Here is a 20600-nt window from a genome sequence, read left to right as displayed (position 1 = left end):
CTCCCTTGACATTTACATTATCCAATTACATTTCATTGGAATTTTTCAGCTGATTTAAAATGAAAGAATCTTCTAATCTGAATTCTGAAAGCACATTTGAACTAAAAATACATCCTGCTGTTACCGTGCAGCATGTGAGCATCCTGTGACCAGAGAGGCTGTACAACAACGCCATCTAGAGGGTATAAAGCTTCTGTTTGTCGAGTATCTGGTTAAGGGCTGACTGTGCTTGCTGATTTTTAGAGAAAATAAATCTGGTTTTATTAAAAGTTATACACATAACATAAACATACTAAAACACGTTTTGTTTACAATGAGAAAGCTTTACTTGTAAAAATGAATAGTAGGTGGACACAATTAAGTTATATTCAGTAGTACTAAAAATAAAAAAAAATCATTGCCAGTGTTTTCATAAAGACAAAGAGCCATATTATGAAGCAAGTGCAAAGGTGGTGGATAATTTACTGAGATGAATAATACCATTAATGGTATAACACTAGCAAGAAACAACGTATTGTCTTCCTATTAAATTTTACATTTGCGCTTAGTGTGCTCAAAATAGCCCCCTTGCTCAGGGTCTGTGCCTTATACAAACACTTTAGCTGTTATAGAGAGTTCTTAAAAAGCCAACAGATGAGAAAAATTGACTGTTTAACAAACTACTTCAGTATTGTGTGTTCATTTCATATGCTGCATGTTTAATATAAATTGCACTTTGACTTGCCCTAACCAGTCTTAGCCTCTAAATCGAGAGATATCTGCTCTAAGAGTCATCTGTTCTACAGATCCCCCAAACAAACATTACAATAGCATTTTGTTGAAAGACTTGTTTATAAAGGAGTTAATCTATAAAGACTTAAGATAGCTGGTCACTGAACCTCATTTGTGCATGAGATGCTCCAGGTTGTGTATTCTGAGATAAAAAGTAAACACATAAATCTGTTTACTGCTTTAATTAAGATAACCCTTATACATCTTGTGCCTGTGTTGCACTCTGTAAGGCTTTATTAATGAGAAGCAAGCATTATTTTACTGATCTTAAACGTGATGGTTGGTAAAAGTTGTTGTAATATCATTTGGACAAAGTGCTTGCATGCACTGTTTTACCAGCAGATGTCAGACCAAAGCTTGAAAACAAACATTTTGCAGGTTGTCCATAACGCAGTAGTACTGTGCTGTACTAGTCTTTTGTATTGGAACAGGTGAATGCATGCAAAATGACTAGAGATGGAAGCTTTTATCACCAATGTTTCACCACTCAGACCCCTTGAGGAACACTTCACTATAGTAATAATATGGGTATATGTTTGTGGGTATTGCAGTTCTTATCGGCACAGAGGTGTCATTCTTGGCTCCAAAACACCCTAGAGTGTTCACTGGAATATGTTTGAGAACCATGGGTGCAGTTCCTGAAGTGATAAATAATCATTTCTTCAAATACCAGTATTACTAAAAAATATTAAATTAAAATTCAGTTTGTCACATTGAGAAGTGTGTAGCCCAGTACCTATCTGTAACTAACTTTCATATGTTTAATATCTTGGTTCTTGAGAAATGAAAATGAGCAGTAAGTCAGACTTCACGTTAAAAAGATTGATGTCATAGATACAGTGACCTACCTTTTGTACAGTTCCTCCTCTCTTTCTGTAGACTTTTTCCCTGAGCTCTCTTCAGATGGAGGTTTAGGACCTTAACAACAAACAGAGAGAGAACAGATCCTGCTTAATAACTTAACAGCATTCCAAAGAAACGCAGAAGCACTTTTATTACATACTACTCGGAAGATGTGGAAAGCTGTACATTATCAGAGACTCTAGAAATCAGACATCATCGATTTTAATGATTAACAACAAAACAGTCCTATTGCATTGACAAATCGTGGAATTGGAGCCTTTGAAGATTTGGATTAAATTGACATGGCAAAGGGGTTTTACACCATTCATTTTAATGGGGGTCTGGAGAAAGGGTAGTAAGGGGAGACTGCACATTGGCCACTGTATATAAAATCTGAAAAGAAAATGACAAGAAAACACCTTAGGCTCACCAATGGTGTGGAAATGTTAAAAGATATGGCTCATGTTCCTAAAAGAGACAGTTCAAACAAAGGGGGCTATTCTGTTAAGAAGGGCTGGGTGGGGCTATTCCGACAAGAAACTAGTTCCCCACCTCTGCGGCTCACTCTACTTTACTCAGAATCACAATCCGGCTTTGTTTCTGGTTTCTAGTAGCAGGATATTATGATCCACCTTTTTAATGACAGTGGAGGGCTGTTCCGACACCTACTCAACCAAAGGTGATTACAGAATATCGAGTCAAACTGTTATAAAGGAATCACTTCTCAATGATTTTGTACAAAATCTCACATCTGGAAACCCATAAACACATACTTACAGTATTTGCAAAACATAGGAGATTATGACCTAGCTGTAGAAACACATAGTACAATGTTCTTGTCCCAGTGTAGATTTTAGAACCCCAGACTCCAGCTCAGGGGAGCAGTGCTGCTCAGTTTTAGTGTGTGATTAAAGAGACACACCATGCATCTTTTTTCTATACTGAACATTGTATAATTGATCAACACGTGTTGAAACTCTGTGATTGCCAATCACATTTTCAAAACATAATTATAGTTAGTGTGAATTTGGTATTATACACACACAACATAACTTGGGTTGGCTTAAAGTGTTATAAAAATAAAAGTTGTCACTTCCAAATTCTTAAAATTGAGTTAGCACTGTCAAATAAGGTAAATTGCCATACAGAATCCAAAAACATTGCATTTACTCTGACATTTAATTAATAAATAAATAGATAAATAAATAAATAAATAAATAAATAAATAAATAAATAAATAAAAATAATAATAGACAGATAGGAATTAGAGGAATTTTAATTTACTAAAATGTCATGGTTAGTTGTCTGGCTTTGGAAGCCACCTCCATTGTTCTCTGTTAAATAACACCATGTAGAGCACCAAGCCTCCCTGACATTGAGTCTAGGATGAACTCTGTAAACACATTGCAATAAAGCAGTGAAATACCCAGCCTCTTTGTAGGGTCTGCTTCAAGCACAAACTATACCTGTGGAGCTAGGGGAGCTACCAGCTCCTCTGTGAGAGGACCCATGATCTGAAACCGAAGGCGTTGACTGCCCTGAAGTTTCTTTCATGCGTTTCACAACATCTTCAGACAGCTGTTGAAAAGAGGGGGGGGGGGGGGAGACCATTTTTAAATTCACAATTTAAACATGATGGGAGCATTCTGTTGTTTCTCTCCAAACTAAAGACTTTCAGTAAATATTACTTAGACGCTCGGAAATATAGCGTATAGAAAGAAAGCTAATGCATGTGGGACCACTAAACAAAGTAGTGTCTCACAACCAAAAGTTACACTTTACACTCAAATATAACGTTGTTTTTGCTTAGTGCATTCTTCCACATTCTGGCCGTGTACTTTACAGGAAAGCAGACCTTTTTAAAATCCCAGTATGTTTACATTCCCCATCAGTAGTAGGTTTCGAGGTAGAGACGCAAGTGCTTGATACGACCTTACTGTATTCTCCTGTCCATGCAGGCAGCAGCACAGTAATGATCCGCAAGTTACATGCAGTAGGAACCTACTTCGACGCTGACTCAATCAGATACTAAAATATATAATTCTACATTAATACTTAGTTGATCGATGCATGCAACGTATTAAAGCAGGTTTTCAATCTTTGCCTTGTGATTATTATTTGTTTTTGGTTAATGGTGTGTAAACTGGGAAAAATACTACATGGCCAGACATCGGTGTATATAGAGGGATTTGCACACTGCAATAAACTATAATTGTATAGATCTTTCAAGATCTGTATTCTTACCTTGATTCCATGCAGTACCCTGACCCTGTCATCCTCGTCCAAACCAAAAGAGACCTTCCTGCCTGTACTTTCGCTACCACCCATCGTAAGAATAATCTTTTATTAAACCTCGGTAACTATTCTTTGTAGATTATGGAAACGGACACGTTCTTCTGTTATTATCACTTTATTTATATTTTAAGCATCTAGCTTGCACTTCACATGAAATGTCAAATTCACGGCATCAAAGTACAAGCCAACAGGATTGGTGGCCGTGTATAGAACGACCAATCATATTTTATATTGCTACTTCAGCGACAATGAGGGATTGTGGGAACTGTAGTTTTTTTTTTTTTTTTTTATTCGTCTTATTTTTTAGGGCGGAGCATCCTTTTTTTGGCGTGGACGGTGGACCATCCCTTTTGTTTTTAGATAAAACAACTGACACTCATTTACTTCAAAATAATGTAAATGTTGCAGTGTTGTTACATTGTTTCTTCAAAATAATGTAAATGTTGCAAAGTGTTGTTACATTGCTTCCCCAAGTTATTACATTTAAACAATACCCCAAACAGTTTTGAATTAACTTTAGAATGAATAATATAGGCTCAATGCTAAAAACGGGTTATCACTTTTTGTTCCACAAATGTACCTGCCTTTAAGGACAACAGATCTTCCACAAAACTTACAATGGGGCACAACTTTCTGTCTAATCAAAAAACGTTCCTGATACATCACCTGAGGTTAAGTATGACCCAGCTGGCTCCTCCTAATACTCTACATGTAGTAGCCTTTATTAGAAGTAATGGTGATATAAATTATAGCCTAATGGGTTGTGATGAATGAAAAAAAAAGAATGCAGTCTGGATCATACGTATTATTGGGTCACAGAACAACTATTTAAATATTTCCAACACAAAATACAAAAATGCCGCTAGGTGTCGCTTTTACTGCACACAGCTTCACATAGTGATCAGTGCAATACAGCTTCAGAATACTGTATTATTACGAAGTCAAGCAATATTATTGTTGCAGAAAGGTTATGGCCTGAAACAGAGAACCGTTGTGGAAAAGTTTACTTGGAAACGACATAACAGATATTGTCAATTTTCAATAGGGCTCAAAGGACTGCTTTAAAAAATATGTTACTGCCCCCATTTTCTTCTGTTAAAGATCTTTTGGTTCACTGCTTGTATTTGATACATTTACAATAAGACAATACTGTCAAAGTAAAAGTTGCTGCTGCTTCTTGGTACCAGATCACTTCATGTGCTGTACTTAGTATTACACGAATGGTCTAGTGTCAGGGGATATGCCTTACTACACAGAAAGTTAGATATACAAGCATTCTACTTGAAAACGCTATACATAAACAGAAAAGAGAAACCAGAAATAATAAAAGGTAAGAAAATGGATTATAAAACTGTGGAATGCCCTTTTATTTTAGATGCCATGCCAAAAAATCATATGTAATGTATTATTAGCAAGTTGCCTTCCTTTTAAACCTGCTTGGTATTTTGGATTTGGTGAAACCTGCTATTGTATAGAATGCTGCAGGAGGTTTATCCAGCAGGGATATCATTGCAGAATAGAACTCTAATTAACACTTTGATATGTATTCTGTTTTATATAAAGCCTGTATCTTCTATCTGCCTATCCTATCTTTGTGTTTCCAACCCTTGCATTATTCTAGATACCACACCCATCACTGTATGGGGTTGATAACTTCTTAACCACACCCTTTGCAGGAGGAGTGCAGCTATGACCAACAATTTTGCATCATCTAGAATTTTAGGATTGAGACATAATAAAAAAAAAAAAAAAACTATATGAGAATAATTTAGATATTTTATTTAACATCATGTTATCAAAGAAACTATAAAAATATATCGCAAAAGCCTATCTGAAGTAGTAGAGTATTTCATGTTAGATGTATGTTAAAGCGACAGTTATCAACAATACTTTGCAATTGGTTACTACAATATAATTCTTTGTGTAAAAAAAAAAAAAAAAAAAAAAAGATCTATACAAATCCATGACAATGAATGGATATCTAGCACAATTAATGATTTCAGGAACATACCCACTTGTTCCATACTATATGTCTATAAAATTAATACTATTATATTTACTGTACATAAGTAGCCTAAGTACAGGCATTTCCTAGCACTGAATAATTTCCATTTACAACAGTAAGTTAATTAAAACTGTCATCACCATAGAAATTCATTACAGCGCTACTCCAGCTGTGTGGAGATGCAGCAAAGTGTCAATTTTCAAGGCTTAAGGGTTAGGTAATTGTCAGGTCATTTGAGCCTGTATTGCACTTTTATTAAGCAGGAACTGTCATGGGATAGTTTATTGAGCTATAATACTCATTGAATATGACATAAAACGAATTATGAAAAATCCCTGGGTACTGCTAGCTGCTTAAAAGACCTTTGTACAAGTGTCCATTGTGCCTGAAACTTGCAGGGAGAGTGGAAAGAGAACAGATGACAGGAGTATATTAAAACGCTGTATCGTTTTAACAAGGGGAACTAATGGTAATTAAAAAATAAAAAGAGAAGTTCGAATTTTTTCATGAATCACAGCATTTTGTCATGTTATTTTTTTATTTTGTTTTTTTAGAATATGCTGTTTAAACTTTGTATTAAGTGTATTTGTTTTGTAGCAGGGAGAGCAATAACAGTTGCTTATGTATGAGCTGTATTAGTATCAAAGTGAATTCATCTAATGACTGGGTACCGCCTGCCTACCAAGTTTGGCTCAACACTGATGCTGAAAAACAAGTTTACTTACTGTGGTCTTGGGTGTCACTTTCATTTAATAATGAAAATACAAGCAATAAATAAAAAATAAGCAGATGGGATCTTTAATAATCTTTTTCTAGGAATATTCAACAAACCACAGTTTATTATTATTATAACACAAACAAATACTCTCCCCCCCCCCCCCCCCCCCCACCCCCACAAAACAAAAATATTACAATCAATGCATGCTGTCATGTTATTTCGATTGCATCCAGAATCAACACCTGCATTGTTATTACGCATGGGAAATACAGCTACTGTAGAGAGTGAGGAGTCTTTTCATTGCCAGTGTACCCCTGTATCAGCCAGGATACCGAAAATCCAAAACTGACTTAGTCTGGGACTTCAGTTAGCCATGTGCTTCACTCACTTGCCTGGAATCTGAACTGAACTGATTGGCTTTTCACCACTTCTACAGCGATTCCCCCATTTCACAGGGTCCAAATCTGTCTGATGAGGAAAGGAACCGTAAAAGAAACAAATTGTAATGAAGTATGATTCTTATCACACTGCCAAGCAACATAGACATGTATTTTTATTAAGATTTATTAAAATATTTTTTCACAGGGCTCAGTGCTGATACATGTCACACAATAAAATATTTCATATTCTGAGGGCTCAAAAAAACATCATTCCTCAATAGCAACACCCTAATCCTCAACCTATTAAGGGGAAATATCTTGGGAAGAATATGGTGTTGCCAATTCAAAGTTATTGTACCTTTCAAATGCTGGAATGACAAACAGTATACCTGCAGTATATGTACAGTCAACCCCATTTAATAACAGCTTATAATCACATTGAAATGTACTGGTCAGAATCGAACTGAAGTCAATGCTTCTTTTAATATCACACTTTGGTTTATAGCAGTCGTATTTATCAGCCGTAAATCTAATTTCCACCCTACGAAATATCACTTTGGGAAATAATAGTTTTGAAAGTCCCATTACAGTTTTGAAAAGTTCTACTATAGTAGCACAAAAAAAACATTTATTATACAACTGTGTTATACAGTTCAGAATTTATTTATTTATTTTTAAAGGAAGCCAATTGTAATCAATGCAATCCCTCTACCTGCGTCAACTACATTTAAACTTCCACAGCAAAACAGGTATATTTGTATTAACATTATTCTGTATTTAATGCTTATTTTACCAGGTTATTGGAGAACCCCTAATAGTGACATTAAAATGGTTCAACTGTACTTATCACCATGGACATTTTTAATCTTATGACTTGAGTCATTTGATTGTGTGTGTGTGTGTGTGTATTTTCCCCCCAGGACAGGTCCCTAATGCCATCTCCCACTTAAAGTGCTTGTGGTGGTTTTTCTCTTTCCCTAGTGCCTGAGGAAGATGGTCCTCAACCCCACCGTGTTCAAAATAAGGAAACCAGGTGCATTCTTAACAGTGGAGGACCTCAGATAGGAAACATGATTCCAGCAGCACTGACATGTCATTTTCAGGGCCTATGAGGAACTTGCAAGAAGATGAACCACTGTCAGCAATTCAAACTACGGTCTACGTTTGCAGGTTGACGAAGGGTCTTGCATGACGAAACTCAGCACAGCATTATCAAGTCCCACTCTGAGGAACCCTAATAGCATTCCACTCCTTAAAGGGTAAGTAGCGGGGTCCCGATAAATACAGCTTTATACATCTCCACAGAGATGTTACCAATGAAAAGTTAAGTTACAGGTACATTATGTCCAGTTGTAGCAACACGTGGGGATGTGTAATGCTATATTTTTCAGAACCCTGCTACTTACTCTTTAATATAGAATGGTACAAAAAATCCCTGCATACACAAAACTTGCCTGCCAGCATTTTAAATCAATTTCAGCTTCTGATTGTTTTACGAATGAAATTACATACACACAGTCTTGACTCCATCCTTTCACACTGAACAACCTACTAATAAGGAGCCTGGTTTTCCCCAAGCATTGCTGTTGCTGTACATTTTGACTGCCCAGACCTAACCTCAAGGTTACTGAACATCTTATAATAACTACAATGTTATTGGTCCTATATATATATATATATATATATTATATATTATATATATATATATATATATATATATATATATATATATATATATATATATTTCTTTCTTTCTTTTTTTATCATGAACTATGGCCAAGGTGGTTAAGCTTTTAAATCTGAGCAGGATTCAAAACTAAAATCTCCCTTAGACCACACTGCCATCCAGAATACTGATTATAGTGATAGCTGCTATGGAGTACTATGGATAATCACAAAGACCTGGATCCAGGCCCCAGCAAGTATGAGTGGGCAATGAACATCCAATATAGCACCTCTCTTGATACCATGAGCACCCCATTGACCGTTTTATAGAAATATAATCAGGCTTCTATAGTTCAAGAATAACAATGCACCTGTCTTCTGCATTATAACAGGAGTTCATAGCAAAGTTTATACCGTTGAATCTCATCCATCTTTTAAACAGAATCAAACAAGTTCAAAACGTATTACCCTTGCAATGAAGCATTACCATGAAATATATTTAAAAAAACATTTAATTGAATAGGAGTCCCATGCTTTAGGGCAGATTTCCAAATGATGATACAAATTAGACCTACTAAAAACACGCCTGGCTTGCCATACAATTAAGCCAGCCTAAGTTCAGGCTGACCTTTCTCCTAAGAAGTTCTACCAGCAGACAGGCACAGATTAGACTGTGGCAAATCTAAATGGGAATGTGTATGCACAATATGTACAGTTCCTAACCTTTTTTTTTTCAGCTGTTAAAAGCCGATTCTTGTACTAGTGTGTGTTATGAATCACAGGCCAGCAAACTCGGAAAGACAGGAAGCTCCGAACTGGGGGAACACGTATGTTCATGAATGGATTTATAAAATCCTGTATAGGTTCTTCTAACATTCCATGACTGAAATTGTCTGCGGTGAAAACCAGGCCGGGGAAGGTCTCCCCACCCCCTCCCCTGTCTAACCCCAGCGCTTGCAGGCTACGAGTAGCTCTAGGCATTCATGATTCTCCAGCGGTCGCTGTCAATGCTGTTGATGCTGCCGACGGGGTACTGAGCAGAGGCAACATCATCCAGGTAGGCCCCCGAGCTGTCGATCTGCGTGCTGGAGTAGGAATCGAAGGCGTCTTTCTTCCCCACACCAAAGGTGGGCGGCAGGTGGACATCGGTGTCATCAGGCTCATCCACCTGAGATTTGTAGGAGAACAGGATCTTTGGCTCAGACCTGTGAGAAGAACAAGAGTTGTAGCAATCCAATACAAAGACATTACAACTAGGGGGTTGAAATCGATTACATTTTATTAAGATAAAACACTATGGAGAGTTGTGTCAAATTTTTACATTTAGAAATACTAAATGAAAATTAAGAAATATCTCATTTACGGAACCTGCAGTAACTAGTGGCATTCTTACATCTGCAAGGTTATTGTCTAGTGTGTGCAGAATTAGAATATGCACATTCCTCTTTATAGGATCATTGAGACACTTCAAACTTTACCTCATTTATGTAAGTAAAAGAATCAAAACTCATTTCGACATTGAAAAAGATTTCCAGAAACATTTGTCATGCAACTTCTTATGCTTCTTTTAGTATTTCAACATTTTGTCCTATTGAGTGTTTTATAGGTATGGATGATATATAAAGTATTATTACTTTTCTTTATGGTGTTTCGATCAACCATGATTTAGATCAAATCGACCCTTTATCTGAATAAAAATAATTATGCTGAGAATAAAAATAATAGCATTGCCAAGGTCACATTTTTGCATATAGGTTGACTTTCAGACTCCTATGAATACCACTTTCCTGCCACCGTTCTTTTTTAGTTGTATTGTCTGGAGTCAGCAGCTAAACAATACAGGTAGGGATGTTATGGCGAGATAATGGTTTTTCAGAATAAGTTGTGAGGAGAAACCACCACTAACCAGCTACTTACCCAAAGAATCCTTGAAGGAATGTCACATAGATCAGAGGTGCAAAAACAGAGAAATAGAGGAAGGTGGTCACGTCAACACAGCTGTTGAGATAAAAAAAAATACCACACTGGAGGTTTAAAAAAAGAAGATATGTGGGGTAGCATCAGCCCCAGGCTCCTTTACATGCTTTGTATTTGAGACAGCATTAAAAGGAAAAATAGGAGAAGGCTCCTCTAGAGTAACGGATGATTCGTTGCTGAAAAACATTATTAAAAACAAACCCCCTTGTTTACTAAATATCTCCTCTTCAAACAGATCTTATCGTGCATGCTGCAGTGCCCAAAATATTTCCCATTTACAATTTGCTCTTCATTTCAGTATGCTTTGTTGCCGTCGGAGTTGAGTTTAATAGCTTATAATTTGCTGTTATGCAAGAAAAGACCTCCTCATTCTCACGACTCTTGAGACAGTCACACATTTACTCACGAGTGGCGTGGTTAATAAGAAACAAAAGGCTCTGCACATCTAAATGGCTCCTCTTAAAATGAATTCATTGTAAAAACTAAACAAAAGATCAGTGTTATTTTAGTGGGGGGTTGTGACTTCACTTTTGGAGCCACTATCAAACATCACACATACCAAAGTCCTTCTATGATCTCTGCACAGAGCAGTGCACTGCCGAGGCCTTGAACCAGGTTCAGCAGGGACAGAATCCCAGCATACAAGTAGAAACTCTTCCTGGCTGCAGAACACAAATAGGGTTTTATATTATCAGGGATTCTTTATATTGCTTTGTCACAGTTTTTCTTGGCACGCAGCAAAATCATATCACTCCCTAGCTGTGATTTATGAATCACACAGCCTATCTGTGAGAGTGTATCACAAAATGATGTGGAATTACAACGGCTAGCTCATATTTAAGCTGAAACTGATTCACAGCAATTCAATTTAAAGCATGTTTATCCTAACAAATGTATATTAAAAAAAAAAAAAACACAGTATAAGAATGAGTAAAAATGCTACCGCATAGTGTGGCTGAATTAAGCGTGGTTCAAATCCCACACCAAGTTGACAATCTTGGCTTGGGGTCCCACAGGGACCGCTGTATTGGTGTTAAGCACTCCAGCGGGTTAGCTAGGAAAATTGGTGGGGGGATTGTTCACCTCATCCCTCTTCAGTGACCCCTACTGGTCAGACACCCGACAGGGCTGAGCAGAGGCGAGCCAGGCTGGGTCTTGAATCCTGGGTTCAGTGACGTGACCCTGGATGCTTTTCTCTTGTCTGTAGTGTGATCGATAACTTATTTTAACAGATGTTCCCACTTACATGGAAGAGATATGCGGTGCTTTAAAGGAGTTTTTGGAAGAATGACAATCAGGGAATAGACCTAAAAAAATAAATAAACAGGTTTCATTAAAAGGACAGCAATCTAAGATATAAACATTGCCATAGTCTTGATGTAAAACATTAATGGGATTGAACTGGTGTTTAAAGAGTTAACGTTGTCTTGACAACACCGTACCATTGTTAGGCACACTGCAGCACTTGGCTAGGGTTTTCAATAGAACTACATTGTTGTTTCATATAGGTCTCCAAGTCTCTGTTTTAATATAGGACTATCCCTTAGAGAATTGAGCTCAGCGTTTCCTTTTCTATTCATAGACTACTCCCAATACCCTGCCACTTTCCTAAAGCACACATTCCACCTACCTTAAACCATTTCTTTACAGTGCGGTAACTCTTTTCCAGCAATTGTCGATTTTACATACAAGCATTGGACAAAAATGCTAGAAACACACATGTTATGTAACAAGACAGATTCATTTGTAATGCAAATAAGGGTAATCATTGAGGAATGCTCACATATACAACCAGCACATTTTTTTACATCTTGCTGACTTGTCACATTGAATCAGTGCTGTCCTGGCTACCAACGGTGGCTTTACAACCTATTGACAGTGATGTAGCAGCTGTTGTAGTATATAATAGTGAAGTGCCCCAGCCCAGTTACCAGAAAGAAAAAGCAGGAACTAGCGAGCCAGAAGTGTCTTCCTCCATGACCATAGATGTTAAAGTCCTCTGCGGACAGGTGAGCATCAGGGTACAGAATCTCCAGAGTCCCCTGGGAACCAAACAGAGACCAAATTAGCCTTCCTGTTCCATAACTGGAGACACTCACTTTGTGGTGATTTTTAAAATACATTGAAACAAAAACAGCAACAGCAAAACAGCGGGCTTGCTTATGCTTAGGGCAGTAAGAACATGTTTAAAATGCCTTGGTTATTATACTTCATACTTTTTTTAGTATTACTATCAGAACTTGAAAGAATAAATGTTTTTGGATGAAGTGTATGCAGTACAAGAGCACTAATGCCCTACTCCCAGTCCCTTGTATTCAGACTCTAGACACAGGGAGGCCTTTTACCTGGGTAATGGAATAAGCCAGTGCTAACACAGTGGTGATGGCCAAAACTCGCTTTATGCTAGAGTTACTTTCAAGGTGACCTGCAAAAGAAATGAAAATACATTTGTCAGCAGGTTTAGGGCTGGGTGCTATTAACTAGCTGATGAGGTGACTCAGCAACATAATCCTGTGCGAGTTTGTTGGTGTGATGTGTCAGCAATTAAGTGGGATTGGTTTCTCCTAAACATCTGGCAAGTACAACAGTAAAAGATAAAATCTTGAGAACGACTACTTTCCAACGTAAGATACAACATTAAATTTTAGAGGTTGTAGCTTAAATTTAGAATAAATGCTAAAAGTACTAATTTAATCCAGGAGATGTTTATCACATTTACATAGACCAAGTGTTTAACCTACCAAAGGCTAGTCCCAGTATAATGACACTGAGCTCAATGGCCAGCAAGAAAAATCGTGTGATCTCCCAGAGAACCTGAAAAAAAAAAAAAAAAACAGTGGGAATGTTTTTTGGTTTTAATGGCAATTCCATTCTTGCAAGCTTTCTGATCTAGAGATTGAGTTTGCGTAAGGTGCTTTCACCAGAGAAGGAGCTTCTCTTTAGTTTAATTTGACTACCGTAGATATATGTAGCAAAGGCTAGAGCCCTGAAGTGAGAGCCCTAACTATCTAGTAATCTACCACTTTGGGGTTCCTCTCGTTTGGCTGGCCACACACTGCTGTACACAAGACATTTTGTCTGATGCAAGCTATGTAGCATGTCTAAGGTTGGCAACTAGAATCAAAGACCCACTCCTGAAAAATGTTTAAGTAATTGTAATTAGATGCTGAGATTGAACAGAGTTTCTGTATTCTTTAAAAATCACACAGGTTCTAAATGCTACTTGCATCTGCCAAATCTGTCCCACAAATCTCTTCTATAACCCAGAAAACACAAAGTTCGCATACAGATAAACAACATACCCTGCCAGAGAATGCCTTGAATGACAAATTTATATTGTTGCAAAATAACCGTAATGGAGAGAGCATAGCAAGCATGATATATATTATCTTTTTATTTTTTAATGCCTGCAAGTTTTCATTTGTTTAATGTTAGGGCTACTTTATTTTTTTCAATTTATTTTTGAACAAAAATTAACAGACTGTATTAACCGTCACCTTTGCTATCAGAGGCTAGAATACTTGCAAACATAATGTTGGCCATGTATGCTACATTAGTAAACTTTGGACTACCACATGCAGAATTAAAATCTCTATAGTTAGTCACAAAGGATCATAAACAAACAGTGTTTGTTTATCTTCTCATCCACGTTTACCTATGCAGTCTTGAAAACGTGTGTTTTCAAGTCCGCATAGGTAATTTAGGACTGTATTAATTGTTTAAATTTTAAACATTAGCCAAGGGAAATTTCACAATTTTGCCTAACGTAACTGTTTTGTCACAAATAAGTTCATTTTAAAATCAGACTCGGGCGCTTGTGGAGATGAACATGCTTTATGAAAAAGTGATCCTCTTTATCCAACTGCCCATTTCTACAATCTTTGTACATGTCCCTGGAGCATTTTAGATGGCTACAGAAAAGCATAATCAAATGTAATGAGGTCTGGCTAATACCAGCTTAACTCTTACCTTATCAATGATGGTAGCAGCACTTGAAGCACTGACTGTCATGGAGACTATGGCACGAGTGATCCCCACTGCAGCCACAACAAACACCTGCAAGACACAAGGCCAGCCGAGGAGAGGGGACAAATTCCACAGATTGAGAAAAGTACACAACCGCTGATCCACTGATCCCTAAATAGGCATTATGTCATTTGATCATGGGCGTCCTTGCTTAATTTGAGTCTAGATGTGATATTTACAGCGTGCATGAGCCAGGATTCAATCCAGTCTGTTCAAATTCGTTGAGAGAAGGGAGAAAGAGAGATTCTGATCTTAATTTAATGCTTTAGTGTGCAATGACCAGAAATTGGATTTAAGGTTGTTAAAAAAACAAAAATCCTTACTAAAATGCATAATTATGCGGATTTAATCATCCATTCAAACATCTGGTGTAAATGAGAGGACAAAAACTCAAAGTGCTAATTTCTGTCAACTGGGTTAATAGCACACCATTTATACACTTTGTATTAAATGTAAGAAATAGAACCTGAATGTGACTATGGGGTAGTTTCACAGACCCTAATCTTGGCCTAAGGGAACCCCCCCATCTCTCTCACACAGATTGTTGCCGATACACCAGCAGTATGACTCACTCAATAAAACCTCGGCACTCAGTGTATATATAGACAACTCAACTGTGCAGCACAGTGTCTGTCCTATTGTAACAAACTGCCAGCAGCACAAACTTCCTTTTTACTTTGATCTATTCACGGCTGTTGAGGCAGGAGTTTCACTTTCATGTTCACTGTCTTTGATAGGTTTCTCAGCTTCTGTTTAACAGATATAGGAACGTTTAGAACAGGGGGAAGCCCACGGAAAATATTGCCAGGTGTTTTTTTTTGTTTTTTTTTTAACCTCAAGACTTTCAAAATTCCAGCCTTAACAATAAAAAGATTAATAAAATATAAAGAATAGAGTAAGGCGCTCGCTCAGATGAACAGACAACTTTAAACAAGCTGTAGAACTTTGATATCAATGCTAAACTTCAATGGTAGCCAATGCAAGGAACTGCTCAATAAGCACTGGAGTCAACAGGAGTGTGAAGACATACAATTCTAAACCTTCCTAATTCCTATCCTGCTTACCAGGATGTAGAAGGTGATAAAGATGGGACTGAATGTAACTTTTATCTTGGCTCTGGCGGACGGCAGTTTCCAGAGCAGAAACATAAAGAACGCCACATTTGGGACCAGAAGCAGCAGATCCCAGAATCGGACTCTGAAAATAAAAACAAAAGTGTATGGAGCAATCAGGTGGTCAGGAACGCATGTGTAAAAAAGGCAGACAAGCAATACAGTAAAGCATAATCAAAGACAAATTACCCTTAGAAATGTCAAAAGGCTGCAGGATCTCTTCATAAGGACATTGGGAGAGCAGCAATGCTTTAAACGAACTATACAGGTGCTTAACCTTACCGTGAGTCTCCGATATCTTCATAGAGAACCTGGAGACACTGGTGAGGCTTGGTGATGTTAGCTCCACTGTCAGGGTGCAATGTTGGTGGCACTGAAGAAGTGTTCTCAAACGCTGGTGGTAGAGACGTGCTTCCGTTACCATAGACGGCAAACCTCACCACGGCAGTCACTTCTTCCAACATCCTGCTGCAGACCTACAACACAAAAGCATCCGATATGTCACTGAGACCAGAACACTGATCCTGACTTCCCATCATCCAATCAAAGATCAGGAAACAACGGAGTTCAACAAAAATCACCTGGTATTTGCTGTTTTAATTGATTTAATATCCCTGGAGACGGGCGATACAGTGGATGCACCCACTCAGATACATAAGAAAGTTTACAAACAAGAGGCCATTCGGCCCATCTTGCTCGTTTGGTTGTTAGTAGCTTATTGATCCCAGAATCTCATCAAGCAGCTTCTTGAAGGATCCCAGGGTGTCAGCTTCAACAACATTACTGGGGAGTTGGTTCCAGACCCTCACAATTCTCTGTGTAAAAAAGTGCCTCCTATTTTCTGTTCTGAATGCCCCTTTATCTAATCTCCATTTGTGACCCCTGGTCCTTGTTTCTATTTTCAGGTCAAAGAAGTCCCCTATCTTTTAGTTGGAGAACATTCATCCATTTGTGATTGACACAAGAAAATGACTTCATTCACAGATGTCACTGCGACATGCTGTGTATCGAATTACATTATCATAATGCTGTGACATCATTGCTTGATACACAGCAACTGTATCCCCTTAGCATGGAACAGACACCACACTGGCTAATCTATTAAAGGCTGTCTCACTTTCAGATAAGGTAATGCAGGATTATTTTTTTTTTGCAATACTATCTGTTTTGCATTTATGGCGTGGTGCTCTACTGTGCTATGGTCCCAACACTTCAATCATCTGAAGAATACATATAATTGTAGTGCAAGACAGTTAGTATAGAGGCACTAACAATGCAGCTTGATTTGCAAGGATTCACACTGTTGAGTTTAAAAAGACAAAACAAGTTCAATCTGCACCTTTGTGAAGTGAAAATAAAAGTGTTAATAGAGGACATCTTAAAAAATACATTTGAATGTAGAAACGTAGAACTTACTTTTGGATTTCTCCTGTCATTCTTTTTGCTGAAAGTTTCGGAGCGATTCAGAATAGCTTTTCTAGTACAACACCAAAGTAATCTAATTCTAGGACTAAACAATAGGAGGATAATTCAAACATTGTTCTTTTGGTTCCTGTTTTGAAATTCTTAACACTTCCCTTCAGATTGCTAAGTGGGGGGGGGGGGGGGGTTAGTTTTCAAATGTAGGTTTTACTGAACTACGAAACCCATTTAATTGTAATAACAAACTAAGCTGATAAACTCCAAGGCTAGGTCATGCTGCTTCTGTCTTAACTGTGGTGGTCTTGGTTTGAATCTGACTCAAATAAATCCCTCCCTCAAGCCACACACTCAAGATAAACACCTGGAAACTTTTTTTGGTTTGTTTTTTTTTTTCCCGCAGAAACTTTAAGCAACTACTTTTAAAGCAATTTGTACTAAGTAGATTTTTTTTAGCTTGAATGACTAATGTGCTTAAAATGTATAAGTTGCCTGTGTTTAATGGGCTAGTATGAATGACGTCTCTGAATGCAGACCTTGTTGAATGTGCTACAGAATTGTTCACACCTGTATGCAGTAGTCTCCTGGGAGCTGCTTTGGTCCTTACTCTTTGTGGTAATGCATGTAACATAATGAAATCTACCATGCATCTACAATAAAATAAAATACAATCGTATCTCTCACACAAAACAAACAACTGTCAACGTCCCTGGCTATGCTCAATAGCATTAAAAATCCTAAAAGGTATTGACAGTGTCGACCCAAGGGACTTTTTCGACATGAAAAAAGAAATAAGGACCAGGGGTCACAAATGGAGATTAGATAAAGGGGCATTCAGAACAGAAAATAGGAGGCACTTTTATACACAGAGAATCTTGGGAATCTGGAACCAACTCCCCAGTAATGCTGTTGAAGCCAACACCCTGGGATCCTTCAAGAATCTGCTTGATGAGATTCTGGGATCAATAAGCTACTAACAACCAAACGAGCAAGATGGGCTGAATGGCCTCCTCTTGTTTGTAAACTTTCTTATGTTCTTCTTATGTTCTAATACAAATAAGATGCAACTGCAGTCTATAATTGGTGACTGGTCTCCAAATGGAAGGTGGAACCTCATTTGATATTCAGCATTACCAAACAAAAACAGGTTTTCATTGTGTCCTGTGCAATCGGAAAGGAAGGAACACATCAACATGTTGTGTGTTGTTTGCAATACACTCAAAAAGTTCACCACTGTGTTTGCTCTTAATTGTATTTAATACTTGTACTGTGATTCTTGAAATGTATTTTGTTTACGATATATATATATGTTTGTTTGTTTTTAAGAACGCTGCATTAATGCTTGCAAAGCATGCTACCTGTAAATGACACAATTAATTAAATGAATAGCTAAAAAATAAAATAACCAAAATTGCGGCTCCCAGCGTCAATAATCCACTGTCAAATTAAAAATGTGCAGCTCCAAAAATTATGGTAATACAAGCGATTCCAAGTACAGCGTAACTAGAAGAACCAGTACTGCCAAAGAACCCCTCCTCCAAAAGACTGATACTAGCACACATCAGAGCTTAAGATAGTTAAACGTTTTGCTATTGCCAATATATAGTTATAAAAAGGTTGTGTATTTATTGTGGCAAAAGCAGACGCCTTGCCAGTACACATCCTACTGTAATACTGGTGGTAGAAAAACAACATGAATACATGCAGTGGATCACCGCCTTCTCACACCAATTATGTAATCATTTAGTAATAATATCAATGTATTCGGTAATTTTTCGCTTGGACATGCAAGATATTCAATCGGGATAAACCCTGGATACTACATGCATACAATCAGTATCATACTCGTGAAACCATCCATAAACCATCAAGTTGTTTTTTCTTATTATTTTTGATAATTTGAAACCGATTGAGGTTTCGATCGACTAGTATATATTTGTGAATAATACTCACAAAACCGTAACTGTCACCTCACATTCGGTGTGGCGAGAAGACTCCTCCGTCGAGCGCATTAAAATCAAGACGTCCTGGTATTTGTTTATTAAAATATGAGTGAAAAAAAAAAAAAAAAACTCCTGTCACCTGACTCGGGAATTCTCGCTCTTTCTCTTCGTTTTCCTTTCCCCTTAGCTGGGGGACTTCCTTTGCGAGAACCACCTAGGGAGTGTCTAAAAACAACCACAACTAACAATAAATGACAGTTGTAACACAGCACGATTCTAAAAATACACATCGATAAATAAACACTTGCATCCAAAAACACATCCATTACTAAATGTTTTGTTGTTGTTGTTGTTGTTTGTTTGTTTGTTTTTAGGGGGCACATGATAAAATGTCGTGGATTTGACCCCCTTTATTGTAATTTACCATGTATAGTGTAATTTGATATAACCATATTCCTCTAAGAAATTAATGTTTTAAATATTTACTTAAGAATAGTTTTATCCAAAGTTTAAGTTACATTCTTCATTCGTTTTTATTTTGGTAAAAAGGTCGGATTATATTCTCCTAAATAATTACATTTAGGAGCCAATCGTTACTTAATATATTGTAATTGTTTTAATGTGACAGATAGTTGCTAAACTCACATACAGTTTTATTTATTTATTCTTTCTTCAATGTTGGTCTTTACGCACGAACCCTTGTGCTCAAAATGCAAAGCAAAGCAAGACTGACAGTCCAACAGCCCAATCACAGTCATCAAAAGTAATTCTTGCTGCGCATCATATTTTGACTCTGAACCAATTATATTCAGTCTGACTGAAGGCAGACGGTGCGTTCACGGGGATCATTCTGCGCAGACTCTATGCAGAATGTGACCAATTTAGTCAATGGATGCGTTCATAGACATCATTCTTTGAAGATCATTGGTTAAATTGGTCAGATTCTGCACAGAATTGAACGCACCCAGAGATTAGATAAGTGTTGCTTCACATTCAGTATTCTTACTATCATAATAATTTAAAAGCGTGGAAGGGTCCGTATTCGTTTTTGATAAATAGCGCCCCAATAGACTGAAACAATGTGCCTCCATCTAAAATGTGTTACTAACACCCACCATTCTAGCCCAGCTTCCGAAATATCTTATATACTTTCCTGTATATAACATATAATTTATTCCAAGTATTCTATTCCTTTCCTTGTCCATCTTATCTATCTTGTCACGCAATTAAAACAGTGCATGTGTCACGTATAGCCTCCTACTGCTGCAAGTATACTGCGCATGTCTTTGGCTCACATACTTTTTCGAGGTACTTTAACTAAATTGGTAGAATGTAGCACAGGGGCACCATATTGGGTGTAAAAGTTATATTTGACAGAAATTTGGCAGGATGTTCCTTTGAAACACAGACAAGCAAGCACTAAGCATTAGACAATGTTAAAAAGTC

The 20600-nt window shown here is 37.4% G+C and overlaps 2 protein-coding genes across 4 annotated transcripts in view; both read right to left on the bottom strand.

Moving 5' to 3' along the window:
* The window catches only part of LOC117411854 (MICOS complex subunit mic25a-like), a 106326-nt gene extending 102209 nt beyond the window's left edge, over positions 1 to 4117 (bottom strand). For both annotated transcript variants that reach the window (XM_058988786.1, XM_058988787.1), the window contains exons 1-3: positions 3859 to 4117; positions 3081 to 3192; positions 1620 to 1689 (exon numbers count right to left, since the gene is read on the bottom strand). In XM_058988786.1, coding sequence (XP_058844769.1) covers positions 1620 to 1689; positions 3081 to 3192; positions 3859 to 3942 — 266 coding nt within the window. In that variant the 5' untranslated portion in view covers positions 3943 to 4117. The remainder of the gene's footprint in view (positions 1 to 1619; positions 1690 to 3080; positions 3193 to 3858) is intronic.
* Positions 4118 to 6966: 2849 nt separating this feature from the next.
* On the bottom strand, positions 6967 to 19877 carry LOC117412454 (transmembrane protein adipocyte-associated 1 homolog). Of its 2 annotated transcripts, none has more exons than XM_034020906.3 (12): positions 19804 to 19877; positions 19165 to 19379; positions 16075 to 16268; positions 15745 to 15877; positions 14624 to 14710; positions 13396 to 13468; positions 13000 to 13079; positions 12586 to 12696; positions 11901 to 11961; positions 11214 to 11316; positions 10595 to 10675; positions 6967 to 9882 (listed from the first exon to the last, which is right to left on the bottom strand). In XM_034020906.3, exons 3-12 carry the CDS (start codon positions 16254 to 16256, stop codon positions 9651 to 9653), a joined length of 1143 nt encoding a protein of 380 aa, XP_033876797.1. In that variant the 5' UTR covers positions 16257 to 16268; positions 19165 to 19379; positions 19804 to 19877; the 3' UTR covers positions 6967 to 9650. The 2 variants fall into 2 exon arrangements, with proteins under 2 accessions (XP_033876797.1, XP_058844768.1); XM_058988785.1 differs by having other exon boundaries at positions 19187 to 19379.
* Positions 19878 to 20600: the final 723 nt, after the last annotated feature.

Source organism: Acipenser ruthenus, chromosome 16 (assembly GCF_902713425.1).
Source record: "Acipenser ruthenus chromosome 16, fAciRut3.2 maternal haplotype, whole genome shotgun sequence".
In the NCBI taxonomy this organism is placed as follows: domain Eukaryota; kingdom Metazoa; phylum Chordata; class Actinopteri; order Acipenseriformes; family Acipenseridae; genus Acipenser; species Acipenser ruthenus.
The sequence above is the reverse complement of the archived record's forward strand: the minus strand, read 5'-3'. Positions and strand labels throughout refer to the sequence as shown.